The 21,231-nt window shown below is 40.7% G+C and overlaps 1 protein-coding gene across 7 annotated transcripts in view; it reads left to right on the forward strand.

Moving 5' to 3' along the window:
• The window catches only part of xiap (X-linked inhibitor of apoptosis), a 34,660-nt gene extending 16,015 nt beyond the window's left edge, over positions 1–18,645 (forward strand). For 4 of the 7 annotated variants that reach the window (XM_043704873.2, XM_043704876.2, XM_043704875.2 and 1 more), the window contains 5 exons: positions 4,699–4,798; positions 9,619–9,697; positions 14,868–14,916; positions 15,098–15,292; positions 17,000–18,645. In XM_043704873.2, the coding sequence (XP_043560808.2) occupies positions 4,699–4,798; positions 9,619–9,697; positions 14,868–14,916; positions 15,098–15,292; positions 17,000–17,190 (614 nt within the window). In that variant the 3' untranslated portion in view covers positions 17,191–18,645. The remainder of the gene's footprint in view (positions 1–4,698; positions 4,799–9,618; positions 9,698–14,867; positions 14,917–15,097; positions 15,293–16,999) is intronic. The other 3 variants (XR_015758636.1, XM_087991969.1, XM_087991970.1) reach the window with 3 other exon arrangements.
• The last annotated feature ends 2,586 nt before the right edge of the window (positions 18,646–21,231 follow it).

Below are 21,231 nucleotides of genomic sequence, written 5' to 3' on the forward strand. Positions count from 1 at the left end.
CCTTAGAACAAAGTCTAGCATGCCACTTACCTGTTTAACTGATCATTCAACATTTTACAGAAGTCAGCATTCAAATGTGAGTCCTCTTTAAAAATAAATGTTGCAACTAGATGCCTCTTAAAACGTGCTTTCTACTCCCTCAACTGAAGTGAATAATCTTTTGCTATCCCACGTTAGTCTATCTGCAACCTTGTTTGTTTCTTAGGCTGACAGAACAACAATCTATACACTTTTTTTTTGGTTTGGTTGTCTACCACTTTTGAAATAATAGATATTTGAATTTTATTTCTTTTTAAGCAATCACTAAATTTCCTGTAGCTATCAGAATGGTAGCTGAAGAGCAGAATATTGTGCCTACTGTCACCATTTAACAATCTTGAATTTCACAAAGCAAGCAAAGATGTTCTAATGGGTCTAGACATGCTGAAGTCCAGCAACTTAGCAGCAATTTCTGATCTGTACTCGAGTTTGAGTGGAATCATCAGTTTGGACACAAATGACATGAGAAGTTCTGTTTCATCTTTCTTTTATTTTCTTATGTTTAATTCTCATTGCGAGGGAAATGAGAACCTTCTGCACATTTTAAATGCACTGCCTGTTGCCAAAGTTGCGTGCTAGCCATTTAATTGCTCAGTGACTGCACTTCCACTCTTGTGGAAAAATTACTTGAGGGGAAAATCTATCTCCAGTATCACATTCCTCCTTTCATAGAGATTTTAGCCAGTGTAATGCTACTTTGGAAGAAAAGTTCATCCTGTACTGCCTCCAGGGTTTTGCAATTCCAGACATGGAGTAGTGCAACCTACTTTTTAGTTTTTAAAAAACAAAAAAAAATTCCCTTTCATGTATGAAGTGATTATCACCAATCCCTAATGCACCTTGAATGATTGAACTGCTGCACTCCTGGCTCTAGTATCACCCATGGGGAGGGGGGTTCTGATTTTTCAACCTAACCCCATTTGAAGGAATGGCAACATTACTTAAATTGGAATTGTGTGGCTTGGAGGTAGACTATGGCCTACCTGATCATCTAAGTGACAGAGGTAACTAATTTGGAAGGTGCAGTTGAAAGTTGTAGTGAATTTTTCAGTGGTAGAAACTCCTGCGACTGAAGGTGGAGAGAGTAAATGCTTGTCGATGTGGAACTAGTCAAGTCAGATGATGATGAGATGTTAACGGGTTAATTTGCTCTGACTTGTAAGAAATTGGATGTCCTGGGAGTAGGGTGGTATGTTTCTCTATCTTGCTGGTACAATGCCAAAGAATTTACTGTCATCTCCTCCTATTCAGAATCAATAAGAACATTTGCAATTACAATTCTCACCACATACTCAAGTGATTTACAATAGATCTTGCTATTAAGTGGTGATTTTGCACAACATTGTTTCTGGAAATGGTCAAGTCACTGCATTGTCTTGAGTGGTATGTGACTGTGGGGGAGTGGCTGGAGGTAGTCTTGTGGGCATTACTGACTGAGAGATTTTGTCAGAATGAAGCACTGGTTCCTTTGTTCAAGGAGCTTCTCTTGACATGCTTTGCAAGCATTGCGAAAAGTGTTAAGTGATCCTCCAAAACTTGGGCTTAATAAATTTTGACTGTTCACAGAAGTTAGCATATTGCAGTTGCATCAAGTGTCCTGGAATTTCACGAGAAAGAACCGAACAGTGTGAGCTCTGTTGGAGCTGCACTCATTCAGGCAATTAGAGTATTTCATCTCAGACTGTTGTCTTGAGCATTGTAAATGGTGAGTGAGGTTTAGGGACTCGGGTGAGTCATTATTTCATAATTCCAAACCTCTGACCTGTGCTTGTAGCCACTGAATTTATGGCTGGGGCAGTTCAATTTTTGGTCAGCGATAACTAACTACTGAGAATAATAGGTTCTGCAATCACTGTCAAGGGCCAATTTGGTTAGATTGTTGTCTTGGTAGTTCTATGGCTTTAAATATTAATTGCCACTAATCAGTTCAAGCTTGAATTATCCTGATCTTGCTGCATTTGGATAGAAGCAGTTTGAGAGCTTGCAAATGGTGTTGCACATAGCCATTATGTTCCTGTTTGTGTGAAGGACAAGGCTGGTTGGTGTAGGGAATACTGGATGACAGGACAAACTAAGACTGCGCTCAAGAGAAAGGAGAAGGCAGATATCTGGTATTGCCGATGAGGATGAAGTGAATCCCGAGGACGACAAGAGCAGGAGGAGTATGCTGAAGGGAAATCGGGAGGGCAAAAATGGGACATAATGTTTTGGCAAATAGTTAAGGGGAGTCCAAAGGGATTCTACAAATACATTTAAAATAATGGTAACTAGGCAGAGAACAGGACTTCTTTTTATAGATCAATATGACGGTCTCCATGTGGAACCGCAGGAGATGGGTGAGACAGTAAACATATTTCACATCTGTATTTTACTAAGGAGAAGAACATGGAAACTAGGGAGTGAATACTGATGTCCTGAAATGTATCCATATTACAGGAGAGGAGGTGCTGGATGTCTGAAAAATGCATAAAGGTAGATAAATCTCTGGGACCTCATGAGTGTATTGCAGAAGATTGGGAAGCCAGGGAAGATGTTTCAGGATCCTCTTGTTGAGATTAAAATCATTGACAGCCACAGGCGAGGTGCTGGAAGACCAAGGTGCTCTTATTTAAGAAGGACTGAGGAAAGCTAGGGAATCATAGTGGTAAACTTTGACATCAGTGGTGGGCAAGTTCTTCACTGTAATCCTGAGGGACTGAATTTACATGCATTTGGAAAGGCAAGGATTGATTTAGGGTTAGTTAATATGGCTTTGCATGGGAAATTGTCTCTAACTTGCCTTTTTTTTTTTGTCACTTGCTCAAAGAGCAGTGGACATGGTCTGTATGGACATGAGCAAAGCATTTGACAAGGTTACACATGGTAGACTAGTTAGTAAGGTTAAATCACACAAAATACAGGAACAACTAGCCATTTGGATGTTCAACTTTCTCAAAGGTAGAAGACCGAGGATGGTGGTGTAGGATTGATTTTCAAACTGGAGGCCTGCGACCAGTGGTGTGCCATAAGGATCAGTGCCAGGTTCACTGCTCTTCTTACATCCCAATCATTTTTTTGGAATTGAACGCAGGAGATATAATTAACAAGTTTGCAGATTACACCAACATTGGAGGTGTAGTGGACAGTGAAGAAGGTGACCTCTGGTTACAGCGGTATCTTGATCAGCAGTCGGCCAATGGGCTGAGGAGTGGCAGATGGAGTTTAATTTAGATAAATGTGAGGTGCTGCATTTTGGAAAGGCAAATCCGAGCAGGACTTATACACTTAATGGTAAGGTCCTGGCAAGTGTTGCTGAACAAAGACCTTTGGGTACAGGTTCATTGCTCCTTGGAAGTAGAGTCACAGGTAGATAGGATAGTGAAGATAAGTATGCTTTACTTTTATTGGGCAGAGCATTGAGTACAGGAGTTGGAAGGTCATGTTGCGGCTGAACAGTTAATTGATTAGGCCACTTTTGTGTGCCATTTTGGCCTTCCTCCTATCAGAAGGATGTTAAACTTGCAAGGGTTCAGAAAAGATTTACAAGGATGGTGGCAGCATTGGAGGAGTTGAGGTTAAATAGGCTAGGGCTGTTTTCCCTTTAGTATTGGTGGCTGAGGGGTGGTCTTTGAGGCACATAAAACCATGAGGCATGGATAGAGTAATTAGACACCCTGGGCAGGGGAGTCTGGAATTAGAGGGCATAGGTTTGGGGCAATGTTTTTCATGCAGAGGGTGGTGAATGTATGGAATGAACTGCCAGAGGAAGTGGTGGAGGCTGATACAATTACAGGAATTAAAAGGCATCTGGATGGGTATATTGAAAAGGAAGGGTTTCAAGGGATATGGGCCAAGTGCTGGTAAATGGGACTGGATTATGTTAGGCTATCTGGTCAGTATGGACAGGTTGGATGGAAGGGTCCATTTTCATGCTGGGCATCTGACTCCAGTAAACTTAAATGGCTGGATGGCTCTTGTGATGCAGTAGTGGTGTCCTTGTTTCTGGACCAGGAGCCTGGGTTGAATCTTAGCTCATCCAGAGATGTACAATAACATCTCTGTACAAGGTGATTGCAAGATATTTAAATTGGTGGACAACTGGCATTGATATTGCCACCACTGGAGGAGGCAGAGTGAAATCATCTATTACTTGTGGCTGAAGATGGTCTCGAGCCATTGGTCTACAGATCAAGCAATTAACTTATATCTTGGTAGTCTCTATATGATTGAATTATTCACAACTTGGTGTACTTTTTAAAATAATATCTTTGAAACTGTGGATACATGGGATGCCACCTGCCAGTTCCCAACAAGACCTGCTCCTTGCATCTTGGCTTGAAAGATTGGTAATGCAGTTTCCATGTCAAAATCCTGGAAATGCTTTCCCAATTCTGTGTTCCTCGATCTCTGACTGTGGCAGTGCAGGAGGTTGGCTAAGCATTGTCATTATTTTGTGGGCAGTAATGGATAGGCAACTATTACTTGCCAAGCCAGTGACCCCAACACTGCATAAACAAACTTTTCTGAAAGGGAAGCTAACTTCTATTAGTGAGAAAGGCAAATTGTATTAAAAATAGGCTTTGCCAAAACTCTCTTGCATTTGGAAGACATTGTATACAACATTTTACTGGTTTCATTCAAGGTTTTTAAAAATAAAAGCTGTGTTTTGATAACTTTCAGGCGAAGACGACAATGTTAAGTGTTTTCACTGTGATGGAGGCCTGAGGAATTGGGAGTCTTCTGATGAAGCTTGGGAGCAACATGCAAAATGGTTCCCAGGGTAAAATGCATAATGTTTTCCGCTAAGTAGAAGTTAGTGTCATCTAAATGATTTGCTCTTGATTTTTGATATCAAGCTTTTTTAAATGTCCTTTTTTAAATGAGTAGAATTCCATGGAGCTTGATAGAGGGGCTGATGCTTTTTCAGTCCAAATTCAATGTCTTAAACAAATTAGCAGTATTTGAATTACAATTTAGGATCATGCTGTTTTCAGCTGCTAAATTTTGAGGATTTTGATGACAGCTATCATGACTGAAATAAAATGTGTGTAAACTCAGAACAGAGTCCTGGAATTTAGTGTGTGCTTGCAAACTCCCTGAATCACTTGGAGTTACGGTTCCTGGTTTTTTTTTTTGTTCCCTCATGGCTAACCATTTTATTTTACCATGCGCTGGTGACTGATCTTGGGCCTTAACTGAGAATCTTCTTCCATACACTTTAGGATTCAATTCCAGCCTTCAGCGACTGTTTTTGTGGGTTTTGCATGTTCTCCATGTCAATGCCGAGTTTTCTCTTGGATTTTCCACCATGTCAAAAAATCCAAGTAATGTGGATTGGCCATGCTAAATTACCCATAGTTTTCAGGGATGTGCAGATGCTGTGGATTGGTCGTTGTAACTTTGCACTGACAGGGATAGGATGAAGGGCTGGGATGTTCTTCAGAAGGTCCGTGCAGACTTGATGGTCCAAGTGGCCTCCATTCTGCATGGTAGGTATTCTGTGAATATTCGTTAGCGCTCTGGATATTGAGTAAAACATCTCGGCTCAGGCTTTCAAGGTTCCCTGTAAGGGACTGTTAGTGCAGTGTATGTCAGGTTATAATTGATCACTCCGTGAAGGTTTATACCATTTCACTGTTGCATTTTTAAGCTATTATCCATTCTGTTCTGCATCATAGCAGAAAGGAAATGTGCAGACATACCTGCAGGTTAAATATGTAATTACCCTACAACCTGCACCTTTTGAGGTGTAGAATTTCCAACTTGCACAGATTCCAGTTAAATGCTTCTCTTCAGACCTGAAAGGACACCAGCTAAAGATCTCTTCAGAGTCTTCTAATTCCATGAATTTACCCCTTTCAGCCCTCATTCCTCAACTTCCAGTAGAAATTAGCTTAACCTATCCAAGTAATCCTCCCAAGATAATCTACTCCTTTTTCATTAAGGAGACCAACTCTGAACTGTTTGCAATGCAATTACATGGTTAAAGTGACCAGAAAAGCACTCAATAGTCAATATGTTGACTTGACAATACCAAGTACAGCTAAAGCATTACTTTTTTTTTTCAATTCCCTTCAAAGTCTAGCATTTTGTGAGTCACCTTCTGTTTTCCTGTTCTATTCCTTATTAATTAAGCCTTGGATCTTATATTTTTGTAATCATTCCATCTGTTCTGTTATGATTGCATTCCAACACCCTCCTTTTACGGTTGTACCCTTCGTTTCTGCAAAGAAAAATGCAATGTTCACTGCTCTTCACTGTATGAAATATCATTGGTCACTTCTCTGCACATTGCACCAGTGCATCTCCTCTTAATTCATAGAACATAGAACATAGAACATAGAAGAATACAGCGCAGTACAGGCCCTTGGGCCCTCGATGTTGCGCCGATCCAAGCCCACCTAAACTACACTAACCCACTATCCTCCATATACCTATCCAATGCCCTCTTAAATGCCCATAAAGAGGGAGAGTCCACCACTGTTACTGGCAGGGCATTCCATGAACTAACGACTCGCTGAGTGAAGAACCTACCCCTAACATCAGTCCTATATCTACCCCCCCCTTAATTTAAAGCTATGCCCCCTTGTAATACCCGACTCCATACGCGGGAAAAGGTTCATACTGTCTACCCTATCTAACCCCCTAATCATCTTGTACACCTCAATCAAGTCACCCCTAAACCTTCTTTTCTCGAGTGAAAAACAGCCCCAAGTGCCTCAGTCTTTCCTCATACGATTTTCCTTCCATACCAGGCAACATCCTGGTAAACCTCCTCTGCACCCGTTCCAATGCCTCCACATCCTTCCTATAGTATGGCGACCAAAACTGCACACAATATTCCAGATGCGGCCGTACCAGAGTCTTATACAACTGCATCATGACCTCAGGACTCCGGAACTCAATTCCTCTACCAATAAAAGCCAGTACGCCATATGCCTTCCTCACCGCACTATTTACCTGGGTGGCAACTTTCAGAGATCTGTGTACATGGACACCAAGATCCCTCTGTTCATCCACACTACCAAGTATCCGACCATTAGCCCAGTACCCCATCTTTTTGTTATTCTTCCCAAAGTGAATCACCTCGCACTTAGCTACATTGAATTCCATCTGCCACCTTTCTGCCCAGCTCTGCAGCTTCTCTATATCCTGCTGTAACCTGCCACATGCTTCCTCACTGTCAACAACTCCTCCGACTTTAGTATCATCCGCAAACTTGCTCACCCAACCTTCTAACCCCTCTTCCAGGTCATTTATAAAAATGACAAACAGCAATGGTCCCAAAACAGATCCTTGCGGAACACCGCTAGTGACGGCACTCCATGAAGAAACTTTGCCATCTGTCTTCTTCCATCCAGCCAATTCCTAATCCAAACCTCCAATTCACCCTCAATGCCATATCTCCGTATTTTCTGCAGTAGCCTACCATGGGGAACCTTATCAAACGCCTTACTAAAATCCATATATACCACATCTACCGCTTTCCCCTCATCAACCTCCTTCGTCACCTTTTCAAAGAATTCAATAAGGTTTGTGAGGCACGACTTGCCCTTCACAAAACCATGCTGACTATCCTTGATCACATTATTCCTATCCAGATGTGCATAAATCCTATCCCTTACAATTCTCTCTAAGACTTTGCCCACAACAGAAGTGAGACTCACCGGCCTATAGTTACTAGGGCTATCCCTACTCCCCTTTTTGAACAAGGGAACCACATTTGCTATCCTCCAGTCTTCTGGGACTACTCCTGTAGACAAAGAGGACATAAAAATCAAGGCCAATGGCTCTGCAATCTCCTCCCTTGCTTCCCAGAGAATCCTAGGATAAATGCCATCAGGCCCAGGGGACTTATCAATTTTCACCTTTTCCAGGATTTCCAACACCTCTTCTCTACATACCTCAAAGCCATCCATTCTACTTATTTGTGACTCAGTATTCTCATCTACAACAATGCCCTGTTCCTGAGTAAATACTGAAGAAAAGTAATCATTCAGTGTCTCCCCAATCTCTTCCGCCTCCACCCGCAACTTCCCACTACTATCTTTGACTGGACCTATTCCTACCCGAGTCATTCTTTTATTCCTAACATACCTATAGAAAGCCTTAGGGTTTTCCCTAATCCTATCGACTAAGGACCTTTCATGTCCCCTCCTTGCTGCTTTTAGCTCTCTCTTCAGGTCCTTCCTGGCTACCCTATAACTCTCAATCGCCCCAATTGAACCTTCACGTCTCATCTTGAGATAGGCCGCCCTCTTCCATTTAACAAGGGATTCCAATTCCTTATTAAACCACGGCTCCCTCGCACGACCCTTTCCTTCCTGCCTGACAGGTACATAATTATCAAGGACACTCAATAGTTGCCCCTTGAACAAGTTCCACATATCCTTTACACTCTTGCCTTGGAGTCTACTTTTCCAAGCCACACATCCTAAGTCATGCCTCACCGCATCATAATTTCCCTTACCCCAACTATAACTCTTGCCCTGTAGTACACACTTATCCCTCTCCGAATTATGGTCACTATCCCCAAAGTGCTCACCTACCTTTAATTCTAACACCTGGCCTGGTTCGTTACCCAGAACCAAATCCAGTATGGCCTCACCTCTTGTTGGCCTGTCTACATATTGTGTCAGGAAACTCTCCTGCACACATTGAACAAACACTGACCCATCTAACGAACTTGAGCTATAGCTTTCCCAATCAATATCAGGAAAGTTAAAGTCCCCCATAACAACCACCCTATTACTGTCACTCATCTCCTGAATCACTGCTGTCATTCCCTGCCTTCGCAGACTTCAAAGTGGTGTTTTGTTAGCAGACTTTTGAAATTGTACCCTCTGCACAAAGACCTGGATTATTAATGAAAATGAAGAGCAGAGGTCTCAAAACTCTGGGTAATTCCACTTCAAGCCTTCCTCCAATCTGAGAACCTATTTGTGAACTACTATGGTTGACTGTCACTCAGCTGCCTTTATATCTGTTGACGTTGTCTCTATATGCATCTATTGACAGTAAGTAATTTAAGGCACATGTCTGAGCTCCAATACCAATGAGTAGAAGCTGTGTTACACCTGTCTGACTCTGGAGTAATATTTCTTTTTGCCCAATATATCTCAAGGTGAGAGCTCTCACCTATCATCCTGAGGGCTTTGGAATCGGCAACAGTTCTTAGTCTGAACACTGAGCAATCAGTGTTGTATTTTCATTAGGTAATGACTATGATGAGCCTGTACCTGTGACAATTGTTATCATTTTGCCCCTCTTGATTTACAAATCAACTTGTCATAATGCAAAAGTAGGCAATTCTGAAGTCTAACTTTATGCTATCTCTAGAGTTATCTTCAATGGAAATTTTCCCTGCAAGGCTTTTTTCAGGAGAATCCAGTTGTACACTGCACTTTAAAATAAAGTTAGTCTCTGACCTGTTTTGAGATTGGTAATGTACCGATTCGAGGCTTCAAGAGATGGTGTATTTTTTTCCAAGCTTCTATTCAAGTAATGATGAAAAGACTTGATATGTCCAGTGTAATTTTAATTGTAATATAACCGTGTGGAAAGGAATTGCTAGAAAATAACAGGTATTATCCAAAATAGGTGTGCTTTCCTGATAGAACAGAAAGGCCGTGACTTTGTCAATGACGTTCAGTTGAGGAAATTGTACTCCAACTCGACAGTAAGTTCCATTCCTGAGATTTTACTCTTATTAAATGTGGTATCAATGCAATTTAATAATTAACTTTATTTTAATGTGAACTTTTTTTTAAGCAGGTATCTGGCTAATGAACCAACTGTTAAGGCTGTTATTTTCCAAGATCTTAATCTGGTTAATAGCTGTTTTGAGAACCAAATCTTAGTGTAGATGAGTGTTCTTGATGCATCAATGATGTATCCTCAGTGGTTGTGAATAATAATTGAAACTCAAATTAATTCCAGCTTGGATTTTGCTGGGTATTTAAAATTCTGTCTCAAACCAGGAACTCTGGACAATGTCAGGAGAACAGGCAGTGGCAAATGAGGACGGTGCGCTACACATGAACAGTCAGTTCTGTCTTATCTGGGCTCTGTTCTGCCTGACACACCCATCTAACATGCATGTTAAACCCTTGTAAGAAGTTGTTTTACAACCTATGGAACTTTTTTTTGAATGATGGTCATTCTCTATATAAATAGAACTGAAAATTAAGTGAAGAATGTTGTCGACCAATTTTTCTTGCATTTCTGCAGTACTTAAGCTTTTAGCTTTTTATCATTCTGTGCATTTGCACCAGTTTTTAATATGCTCTACATAATGTTACTGGTCAACTGAAATTATAGCCAAATAAAAGATAACAGTAAGACTGGCCAAGTCTGATGACAGTGAAACCTAACTTGATAGACGCAAGTTTTTTGTTCTGTGCAATTTATTTAACATGGTCAGTCACTGGCAGCCCAGCTCAATGTATTTCAAGAGAAAAGCAAGATTTAACTTTGTCCAGCAATATCCTTTTTACTGACACAGACGAGTGAAGTTTTTTGTTTTAAAAACTGAACTGAAGAGGTTGCACACCTTGCTTCTGTCTGCAATTTTCTGTACATTGATCATGTAATTTTCCCCATGTGTTGTCCTTCAGCTGGCTTCCTTTCTCAGCCTTTTTTAAATGCTGACTAAGCTCCCCAGACTATATTAATCCAGCAACTTTGGTCATGTTCAACAAAAATCAAATTTTACAACCTAATGCTGACCATGAAACCATTTGCATGTTTGTCTTTATCGACTCCTGCCAACCAACCCAACCCCCCCCAAAAAACAATCTGGTTGACTAATTTCCTTTCTAGGTAAGGTCTTGTTGGGCTTACATGTGACTCTACATCCTTTGCAATGTGGCTAACACTCTTTACCCTCTCAAATGGCTGAGCAAGCCACATTATTATAAGTTCTGGAAGAAATGACATCAGACAGAGCCCCTGGCATTGTCCTCTGCACCGGAAGCAACAGCCTTGTTTTCCATGCCATGTCCTCCTCACCAACAAAACAAGTACCAAAAATTCACTACTCTGTGTAATCATCATAACATGGTTATACTCTATTGTACCTTGCAGTGCCCCAGACAGTGGTGTCATTATCCCTGCATATGTCCTGTCACACCAGTCAGACAAACCCAGTAGAGCTGACATTATGGAGGGGTTGTCAGAAGTCCTCAACATGCACTCTGTGCCATGAAATCTCAAGGCATTAGGGCAAGTAAACCACTTGCTGATTACCACAATGTCCTCCCTAATCTGATGAATCCGTGCCCTTTCATGTCTAACACCAGTTTGAGGAAACTGTGTGGCAAGTGTGCTAAACATACTCCCAATTTGGGGAGTTCAATATCTGTCAGGAGTGGCTCATATTCTAATCGAATTGTGAAGGACACAGCTGCTAGAGTGGATTTGTTGCATGGTGAGGGAACCAGCAAGTGTTCCAATCCTCTTCCATCTGCCTGTTGTGCCTGCATCTCTCCATGACAGTATTAGTCAGCATTGCTGCCACACTACTTTGATCAAGTCTTTGGGATTGAAAATTGACTCTCAGGCACAATCACATTACATTATTACATTTTACATTACATTACAGTGTGGAAACAGGCCCTTCAGCCCAACAAGTCCACACTGCCCCGCCAAAGCGCAACCCACCTATGCCTCTACATTTACCCCTTACCTGACACTATGGGCAATTTAGCATGGCCAATTCACCTGACCTGCACATCTTTGGACTGTGGGAGGAAACCGGAGAGAACATGCAAACTCCACACTCAGTCGCCTGAGGCAGGAATTGAACCTGGGTCTTGGGCGCTGTGAGGCAACAGTGCTAACCACTGTGCCACCGTGCCGCGCACATGCTAAGTAGGAAATTTTTAAACCATTCTCAGTTTGTGTGCATCCATGAGTTGCTCTGGACTGTCAGAGAACCATATTGTAACACAATCTGCACCCTCATGGTATATCTCCTACTCGGCAGCAAGCCAGGGAATTGAACCAGGATTGAGTGCACGAGGGCATGCCAGATGCAGCACTAGGCATCTGTGGTGTCAACCTAGTGAAGCTACCAAACAGACAGTTACATACTAAATCGCATTAGCGGTAAGTGAAAGACCGAGCCAAGTGATCTCCCAACTAATAGATTCGATCTAACCCCTGCAGTCCTGCATTATCATGCCATGAATGGTGTTGGACAATTCAACACTAACTGGAAAAGTCGGCTCCAAGTATCCCCACTCTTCATGATGGTGCAAAAGATGATGCTGAAGCATTTGCAAAAATCTTTAGTTGGAAGTGCCAAGTGAATGCGCATGCTCATCTTGCCAAGAGCTACAGCATTATAGTGTTAGACTTCAACCAATTCTACACCCTTCATGACATCAAGAAATGGTTGGAGGCACTGGATAGTGCCAAGCTTATGGGCCCTGACAACTTTAGTCCTAGAACTGCACAGTATGGAAACAGACTCTTTTTGGTCCAACTCCATGCCCTTGTGATTTTTTTTAAACCTGTGTAAGGTCACCTCTCAGCCTCTGCTAAAGGGAAAACAGCCCTGGACTAGTCAGCCTCTCCCTATAGCTCAAATCCTCCTACCCTGCCAACATCCTTGTAAATCTTTTCTGAACCCTTTCAAGTTTCACAACATCTTTCCGATAGGAAAGAGACCAGAACTGCATGCAATATTCCACCAGTGGCCTAACTAATGTTCTGTACAGCTGCAACATGTCCTCCCAACTCCTACTCAGTGCATGTACCAAATGCTGCTTTGCAGGCAAAATTTCTGAAGATCTATGTTCCAGTACAGCTACAACACTCCAATTTCCCTCACCCCCAGAATATTATCCAGCCTGCAACTGCCCCATCTGCCTACTCACTTGTAAAGTCAGCAACAGCACTATCGTGCAGCACCTGCTTATCAGTAATCTCATTAATGCCCTGGTTAGGTCCTGCCAGGGCCACTCACCTCCTGACCACATTGCAAATTTGACTCCAACATGGGCAAAAGGGGTGATTAAGGGTTCCTGCCAGAAACATCAACTCACCTGCTCCTTGACTTGCAGTGCTATTTTCAGTTCCACATTTTATTGACTCTGATTTTCCAGCACCTGGAGTTCCTAGTATTTCTGGGAAGGTGAAATATTCAGTCTGACAAAGCTACAATTGTGTGTATGGCAAAATTTGGAATTGAGAATCAGAGTGCAAACTTCTGGAACCGGGAGTAGGCCATTCAGCCCCTTGAACTTGTCCTGGTATTCCATGAGATCATGGCTGATCTGTGGATGTTTGCCCCAGATCCTTTAATGCCTTTATTTTAGAAAGTTTAAAGTTAGCAACGGATTCTACATCCACTGCTGTTTCTGGAAGCAAGTTCCTTACGTCTGCCATCCTCTTGTGTGGAAGTGTATCCTAGTATCTCTCCTGAATGGTCTTAGATTGTGCCCCATAGTTTGAGAATTGCCTACCATAGCAAGCTCAAGGGACTGAATAGCCTACACCCAACTTCTAAGTCATGCTTATTTGTTTCTTTTAATACTCTACTGCATTAGGATTTTGGTGTGAACTTTTACGTTCTTGTAATCTGCATCTTGAATGAAACCATTTAACTATGATGGTTTAAAAGGTTGTCTGTGCATCCAAAACTTGTGCAGTGAAGTCTCACTGCAAAATCTTGAATTTAACTGGATGTTCACTGCAGTTTTGACATGTTACTTCAGTGTTAAACTGAAGCTGGCAATTGTTTGGGATATTTTATTCAATTAAAAAGGTCCTTGCACTCTGAGTACAAGTTAGGGTGTCAAGGATAACTGAATACAGAACAGATTAGAGTCACTGTCACCATACCGGTTTGTGGGGTTTGCTGTGTGCAAATAGGTTTCTATATTTCCTACTTGAGAAATGATTTTACTTTAAGTGCTTGAATTGACAGTGAAGTGCCTAGAGTCATACTGCAAGGAAACAGATGCTCCAGTCCAACTCCTCCATAGCAATCATGTTTCCCAATGGGTAGACCAGTCCCATTTGCCTGTGTTTGGCCCATATCCTTCTCTCTCTCTTCTTTTCTTGTACCTGTCCAAATATCTTTTTAAATGTTGTAACTGTACCTGCATCTACTGCTACCAATGGCAGCTTATTCCATAAACTAACCACCCTCTGTATGAATTCACCCTATCTAATCTAGTGAGCCTGCTCATGATTAAAACCTTGCAGCAGATCTCCTCCTTTCTGCTTCCTTCTCTAAGGAAAACAGCCCAACTTCTTTAACCTATCCTTTATTTGCCTGAGCAATGATGAAAATAATTGCTGAAATTCCTGTTAGTTAAGAAATCATTTAGTGCTTGAACATGTTCAGATTCATTTTAAAAATGAGAAGTCAGAGCAATGATAACTGAATTCCAGATCCTCTTTACTACTTCTGTGCCTGCTTTGAACGTCGTCCAGAATTTGCCAAAAACTTTGAACAAATAGGATTCCTTATGCTGTCCATCAATATAATCTATTCCTTTTCATGCTGTCAAGCATTTTTATTTTTTAATGGTTCTATTTGTGTGGACTAGCTAATGTAGTCATTTAGCAATTATCTTGTAATTTTTGGGACATTTTCCAAATAGGTTGTAAACCTGAAGACCTGAATTTATATTGCACATCCAATGGAATGGAGTTTGCTCTTTAATTGACAAGTTCGAGATGTCAGTCCAATTAAATCCTACTGTTTTACACTTATTTGCCAGGTTTACTGTAAAATCAGACATTAGTCTCTGTTACTTGCCAGTTCTGTTATGTAAAAAATTAGCTTTTCTAGAATGAAAATTTAACATACAAAGTGTTTCGCTGTGTTGTTTCAGACTGAAACTTTGCCTCAAGATGACCTTTCTACACATCTACCAGAAACTGGTTAGTCCCTTTTTGCTAATGTATGGCTTTTACTAAATGTGTTGGAAGCATACAGCTATTGATCATGCATTGAAAACACTCTTCCATTATATGCAATATAATCCTGATGGCTTTTTTTTTCTCTGGTTGTGATTTGGTATTTCATTGCAATATTCCTGTCTTGTCTTTTGAATATTTTCAGAGAGCTACTTGAATCAATCTCCTGTAGTTCAGGGTGCTCTTGAGATGGGATTTGACAAATCTCTAATTATACAACTCATGAAAAAGAAACTGCAATCAACTGGTGATACCTATAAGTCTGTCGAAATGTTGGTTACAGATATTCTGGCAGTTGAAAGAGATGCACCAGAAAAGGAACATGAGGATCAGCAGGCAGGTACTTGCACTAATGCTTTATCTTGCTTCTCTAAATTCCAACAAGATTTTTTTGCATGTTGAGGAACCAGTGCTTCATTGAACTTTAAAATGCACTTTCGAGAGCACATAGCATAGATGTAATTCAGTCTGGCTAATAGATTTGATGTTTCTGCTCAAATGGGGCGCTCTTTCGCATGTGCTCTCTCGCCCCAGGGTAATCTATTCCTCTAACTGCTAATATGTAGCTAATTGTGTGGGATTGGCATACCTGGTTGGCATGGACAGGTTGGACCAAAGGGTCTGTTTCCATGCTGTACATCTGACTCTGGCTAATATAGTCATCTAGTAATTGTCAGGTAACTTTTTTTTTTTGTTTTGGACATCTTCCAAATGGATTGTAAACTGAAGACAGAATTTCTATTGTGTACAAATTTTTGTTTGACTGCTTTTGTGTATTCCATGCAAATTCTTGCAGGTCTTGGCAGACATAATGGGCTGGATGGCCTTCCTTGTGCTTAAATTTCATGTGACTCCAAATGACCTTTAACACTAATTCACTAACGTAGCCCCAGTCATGTAGCCTGAGTAAAATGTTAATAAGCAGTCATTGGGATGGGTGACATTCATCTCTGGTAGTTTACTAAAGGATAGAGTGAGTTCCTCTGATCCATGGTTAGAAGGAATATGTACCCTGAATGGGTGAAATTTTGTTTCACCTGGGATAGGGCTATGGAACCTGGCCCATACTCGGGCTATGATTCCTGAAGAAGGGCTTATGCCCGAAACGTTGATTCTCCTGATCCTTGGATGCTGCCTGACCTGCGCTTTTCCAGCAATGCATTTTTCAGCTATGGAAGACCGTCTCACTATTTCTGGAGTTGTCATCAAAACTTCAAAATTTTAGCTAATTGCGCAATTCCCCAATTTACCTGTTTTTTTTTTTTTTTTTGGGCTCTGACTGAAAGTACGGGCCTGGTTCCATACTTAGAAAGAATTAGTTATTACAGCGTAATAGGTACAAAAGGTGAAGTTACGACAGTCTTAGGAGACCATAGTGCTGGTCTCATTAGAGAGACAACTAATGATGGCTTAACCTGAGGGTTAGTGCAACTCATGAGGTTGAGAAAAAGAATTCTTTCATGGTAACCTGAGCCAGTGCAGGAGTTGAATCCACTCTGGTGTCACTTTCCGCATAGCAACTGAACCAAAATGACATATCAGCAAAAAGTACACAGCTATGAACTGCTAGCTTGAAACTCTTAACTCCCTCAAGCTCCCCCCTACACACCTACAGATAAGGGGGGAGAAAAATATGGGGATTATGCATGTAGAGAAAGTGGAAAGGTAGTTTCGAGATCCCTGTCAGCAGCATGTGCTGAGACTTTTTAGTTTCCAAAACTTTCCTAGTTGATGCTTTGTGGTGTCTGTTTTGCCAGCCTTCACAGCCAAGTTCACAAACTCCATTGCTCAGTTAGACCAAAACAAATCAAAATACTATCTTCTGTATTAGTATAACATCAAATGCCTGATGCCTTTTTGGAAAAAAAAACAGTTGTATGTTGTATAACTTTAACTGTATGCTTTGAACTTGTTTGTAAATCTAGATTTCCTTTTTGGAATGTAGTGTTGGCAATCAGTTGCAAACAGCTCTTTTTTTTTTTTGAGTCTATTTTTGGAATTATATAACTTTTTTAAACCTGTATCATTTTTTTGTTTCTCTTCATAGAAACAAGTGTGGAGGAGCAGTTGAGAAAACTGAAGGAAGAGAAGTGTTGCAAGATTTGCTGGGATCGAGATGTTTGCATTGCCTTTGTACCCTGTGGTCATATAGTCACATGTAAGGAATGTTCTGCTGTGCAGAAATGTCCTATATGCTGCTCTCAAATTCGTGACCGAGTTAGAATATACTTGTCTTAAATAATGGAATAGAATTCTTCTTTACCCAAGTTTTGCAGTAAAAAATGATTGGTTGATATTGTAAAATAAGTACTATTATTTAATTGTATATTTACTGAAATAATTGTAGATTCTATAGTATGCCAATTAACAATCAACATGCAAAACACAACTGTCAAAGCAATGTTGTATACAAATTTTCAAGAATAATGTTAGACTATAACCTTGTCAATCAAGTAGTATATCAGCATAACCTGTTTAATCAATGTGAGATTTTAAAAAAAAAAACAAACTCCTAACCTTGGGCTTCAGTGCAATTCCTGCTCTAGAATGGAATACTCCCTGTCTCTTAAAGGATTCTCTTACAACTAGCGGTGTAATGGAGTGTTTGGTTGAGCAAATAAAACCTTTTTTGGTTAAGTATGCAATTTTAATTAGTAACTCAGCAAAAAAAATTGCAGCTCTTAATTCTAAGAATTGCATGTAATTTAACACTTTGACGACAGCCCTTGCAACACTTTAAGTGTGGACAGTTATTCTATTTTTTTTCTCTCTTTGGTATGCTTTCTTCCAAAAGACCAGTTGCCAATGAATATTTCTATTTCTGGGAGGGTGGGGTGGAAAATTGGTGAATTATGGTTTTATGGAATTGGAAATCTGTCATGAACTGTACATTAATCAAAAATCTAATTTTTAAATTACAGGAAGAAGGCAAATGACTTAGGAAAAGTAGTAGTCTGCCTAGACTACTTGAAGTTCTTAATTTATCTTGCACTGCAATCCCAAAATAAGTGTCTTACGACTGAGTTGTAGCTGGAAATGCTAAACTAAAATGTTCAACTTAGAAGCTGAACACTCCAGTCAGCTGGTGGTGTGTAGCTACATCATTACTACTGAAAATTAAATATGACGTTCAGTGGTGGGCTACATAAATAAATCCTGAGCCAAGATCATAATGTTCAAAAAAATTGACAGCATCATTTGCTGTGATCGGAGTCTCTACTTACCTGGTAAATAATGATCCAACATGAACAACAATATTGAATCCATGAAGTAATGATGTTGAATACAGTATTCCTTAGTTTTTAAGTTTTCAATTTCTGTTTTATACACTTGCATAAAATAAATTTTTTGGAAAATGTTCAAACTACCTTTTTTTTAATTTGGCCACTTCCCATATTTGTGATCAAAATGAAACCTTTGTGCACTGGTTAAATTATACACTGACCTGACATACATATATTCCAGAGAAGTTACATATCTTCCTTTATCTGAAACTTTGACCATGTACTTTTGTACAGACCAAATTTAAAAATACTGTTCAAACTGTACTTCATCCCTGTCCCTTGAATTGACATGACATGGTTCTTGATTTTGTTTTCAATTGAAGATTGATTTTAAAGCTTGAACACGTATTTTATTTACAGTCTTGCAATGTTGAGAACTGATTTCTAATAAAGGTTTTATTTTCCCAAATTGTCTGCCTGAAGCGTTAAGTACAAATAATGCAGAAAACAAAAATCACAACCAGTTCAAAAGGCATTATTTGGCATGTTTATGTATCAATCATATTCCACATTTTGGTCTTGGTTTTTCTTTATTCATATGATCTGAAATCTCCAGTGGAATATTTGTGGAGCTGTTGCTTAGTTGTCCTCTGCCATTCGCAATTGGATGTGGCAGGACTATGGTGTCTTGATCTGATCTGCTTAAGGCATTGGCAAAAACCAGTTTGGTTTAAGCAATATATAATCCTATTTTGTGGTTTCACCACACTGGGATCTCACCTCGGTATACCTGGTGCTGCACCTTGCATCTCTTACGCTTTGTCATTTGAACAAGAGCTGATCTCCTGGCTCGGTAGCAATGGTAACATGACATGAGGCTATAGATTTGTGGTTGAGTACATTGTGGCCCACCGGCAGTATACATGAAAGATGTCCTGTTTTTGAGATGCTAAATTTGTGCTGAATGTTTCACAGCACAGTTGTGAAGGTGGGTCTTTTGCAAGGATTGCACTGGAATTTGAGTGCTTCTTGGGATATTTATCCAGCAAACATTGCTACTTTACTATTGTACTCCCTACACTACAACTTTTTTGGTGCTGGACAGGTCTTCATTCATTGAAGACATTACCTATTTTTTTGGCGTCATTTTTAACAGGACTCTTTAATGCCTCACTTGAAAGTGTTACTTTGATGTTTAGCGTAGTTAGTTTCACCTCATCATGTAATTTTGTTTTTTATGCTCATGTTTAGTTAATGGCTTTAATTAATAAGCAAAAGAGTCTTCACAGAACCAAACATCAGGAAGCAGATTATTAAGGAGTAACTTCTTATTGATACACTTTGAAAACTTGCCACCTCTTTGCAAGAGTCCAGGTAAACTGCATGATTTGGATTTGTTTTGTCCTTTTGTGGACCGGCTTATCGAGACAATTGTGGATAATGTCAATTAGATTTAATTGAATTCGCTTTTATTGTTATGTCCTCTAATGAGGATGAAGAAGAGAATTTATAAGACTCTGGGCACATTCCCCTGCCACCGCAGGAATTGCAAAACCTGCGCCCACACTTTCCCTCTCCCCCCCCCCCCCCCCCCCCCAATCCCAAAGGAGTCTTCCACATCCAAAGTTTCATCTGCATGTGTCATTTACTGTATCCATTGCTCCCGGTACAGTCTCCTGTACGTTGGAGAGACAGGATGCCTGCTTTCAGAGAACATTTTTCCAGGACACCCACACTAACCAACCCCACTGCCCTGTGACCAAACACTTTAACTCCCCCTCCCACTCTGCTGAGGACATGCAGGTCCTGGGCTGCTTCCATCGCCACTCCCTTACCACCTGACACCTGGAAGAAGAGTGCTTCATCTTCCACCTTGGGACCCTCCAACCCGTGGCATTAATAATGTAGATTTCACCAGTTTCCTCATTTTCTTCTCTTCCCCTCTTCCCTCTTTCCACCCCATTCCAGTTCCAACCTTCCAGTTCAGCAACGTCTTCGTGACCTGTCCATCTTCCTTCCCACCTATCTGCTTCACCCTCCCCTCCGACCTATCGCCATTGCCTCCACCTGTCGCACTCAGCTGCCCCCTCCCTCCATTTATCTCTCCCAGCCTGAGGGGGACCCTCATTCCTGAAGAGCTTTTGTCAGAAATGTCAATTTTCCTCCCCTCTGATACTGCCTGACCTGTTGTGCTCTTCCAGCACCACTCTTGACTGTAATCTCACGTTGCTGTAGGGAGAAGTCCATGATTTTCAACCATGGTTTTGCAAGAATTTTAGTTATTTGTAAGTGAAGGTAGTGTTTGCTTTTGGAGGAGGGGCATTTGTAGGTGGTTATGCCCAGCCATCTTTTGACCTTGGGTTGTTTTATTCAGAAAAGTCATGCTTTTTGGCTGTTGAAACAGCCTTGACTTGCTATAGTGTCTAGTGAAAAGTATACACTGGCAATATGTGTCATGGAGAAAATGAATGTTCAGTTGGTGGTAGGGTGTCAGTCAAGTCTGCTGTCTTACATGACAACTTTTTGTGAATCTTCATGCTGCAGTTGTCCACGAAAGTGTAGTTTTTTTTTGTGTTCACCTTCTACTTGTCCACACGGCGGATGAAGTTCTGTTATTACACCAATTCTTATTAAATTTTGTCTCCACACTGCTACTATTCTTTCACAATGTAAGCTTTAACTTGGCTATAGTCTATGTAGAACTGTGTCAAACACCTTTTTCAAAGATTGTGGACACAACAGCTAATCAATCCTTCAATAAAAAACCGCAGGTTACACAAACTGCTAAGAAGTCCATGCTTCCAACTTTATCTGAAGCATTGCTTATGCAAGTTTCCCCACTACAAAACCTAAACTGAGACTAATTTACTGCACCTGCTGGGTTTAACCTTACATCCACATTCAAAATAAAAGGTGTAATATTTGCAACACACCAATCCTATGGCATGATATGAATGAAAGGCAGGTTGAAAACAACATTATGGCCAGTATCTCTGCACAATTTCCATAATTCCTTCTGTGTCTTTGGATTAATTTCCTCTAACCCTGGCACCAC

The sequence above is a fragment of the Chiloscyllium plagiosum genome, unplaced genomic scaffold (genome assembly GCF_037043375.1).
Source record: "Chiloscyllium plagiosum isolate Xiang-an unplaced genomic scaffold, Cpla_swu_hap1 HiC_scaffold_11, whole genome shotgun sequence".
NCBI lineage: Eukaryota > Metazoa > Chordata > Chondrichthyes > Orectolobiformes > Hemiscylliidae > Chiloscyllium > Chiloscyllium plagiosum.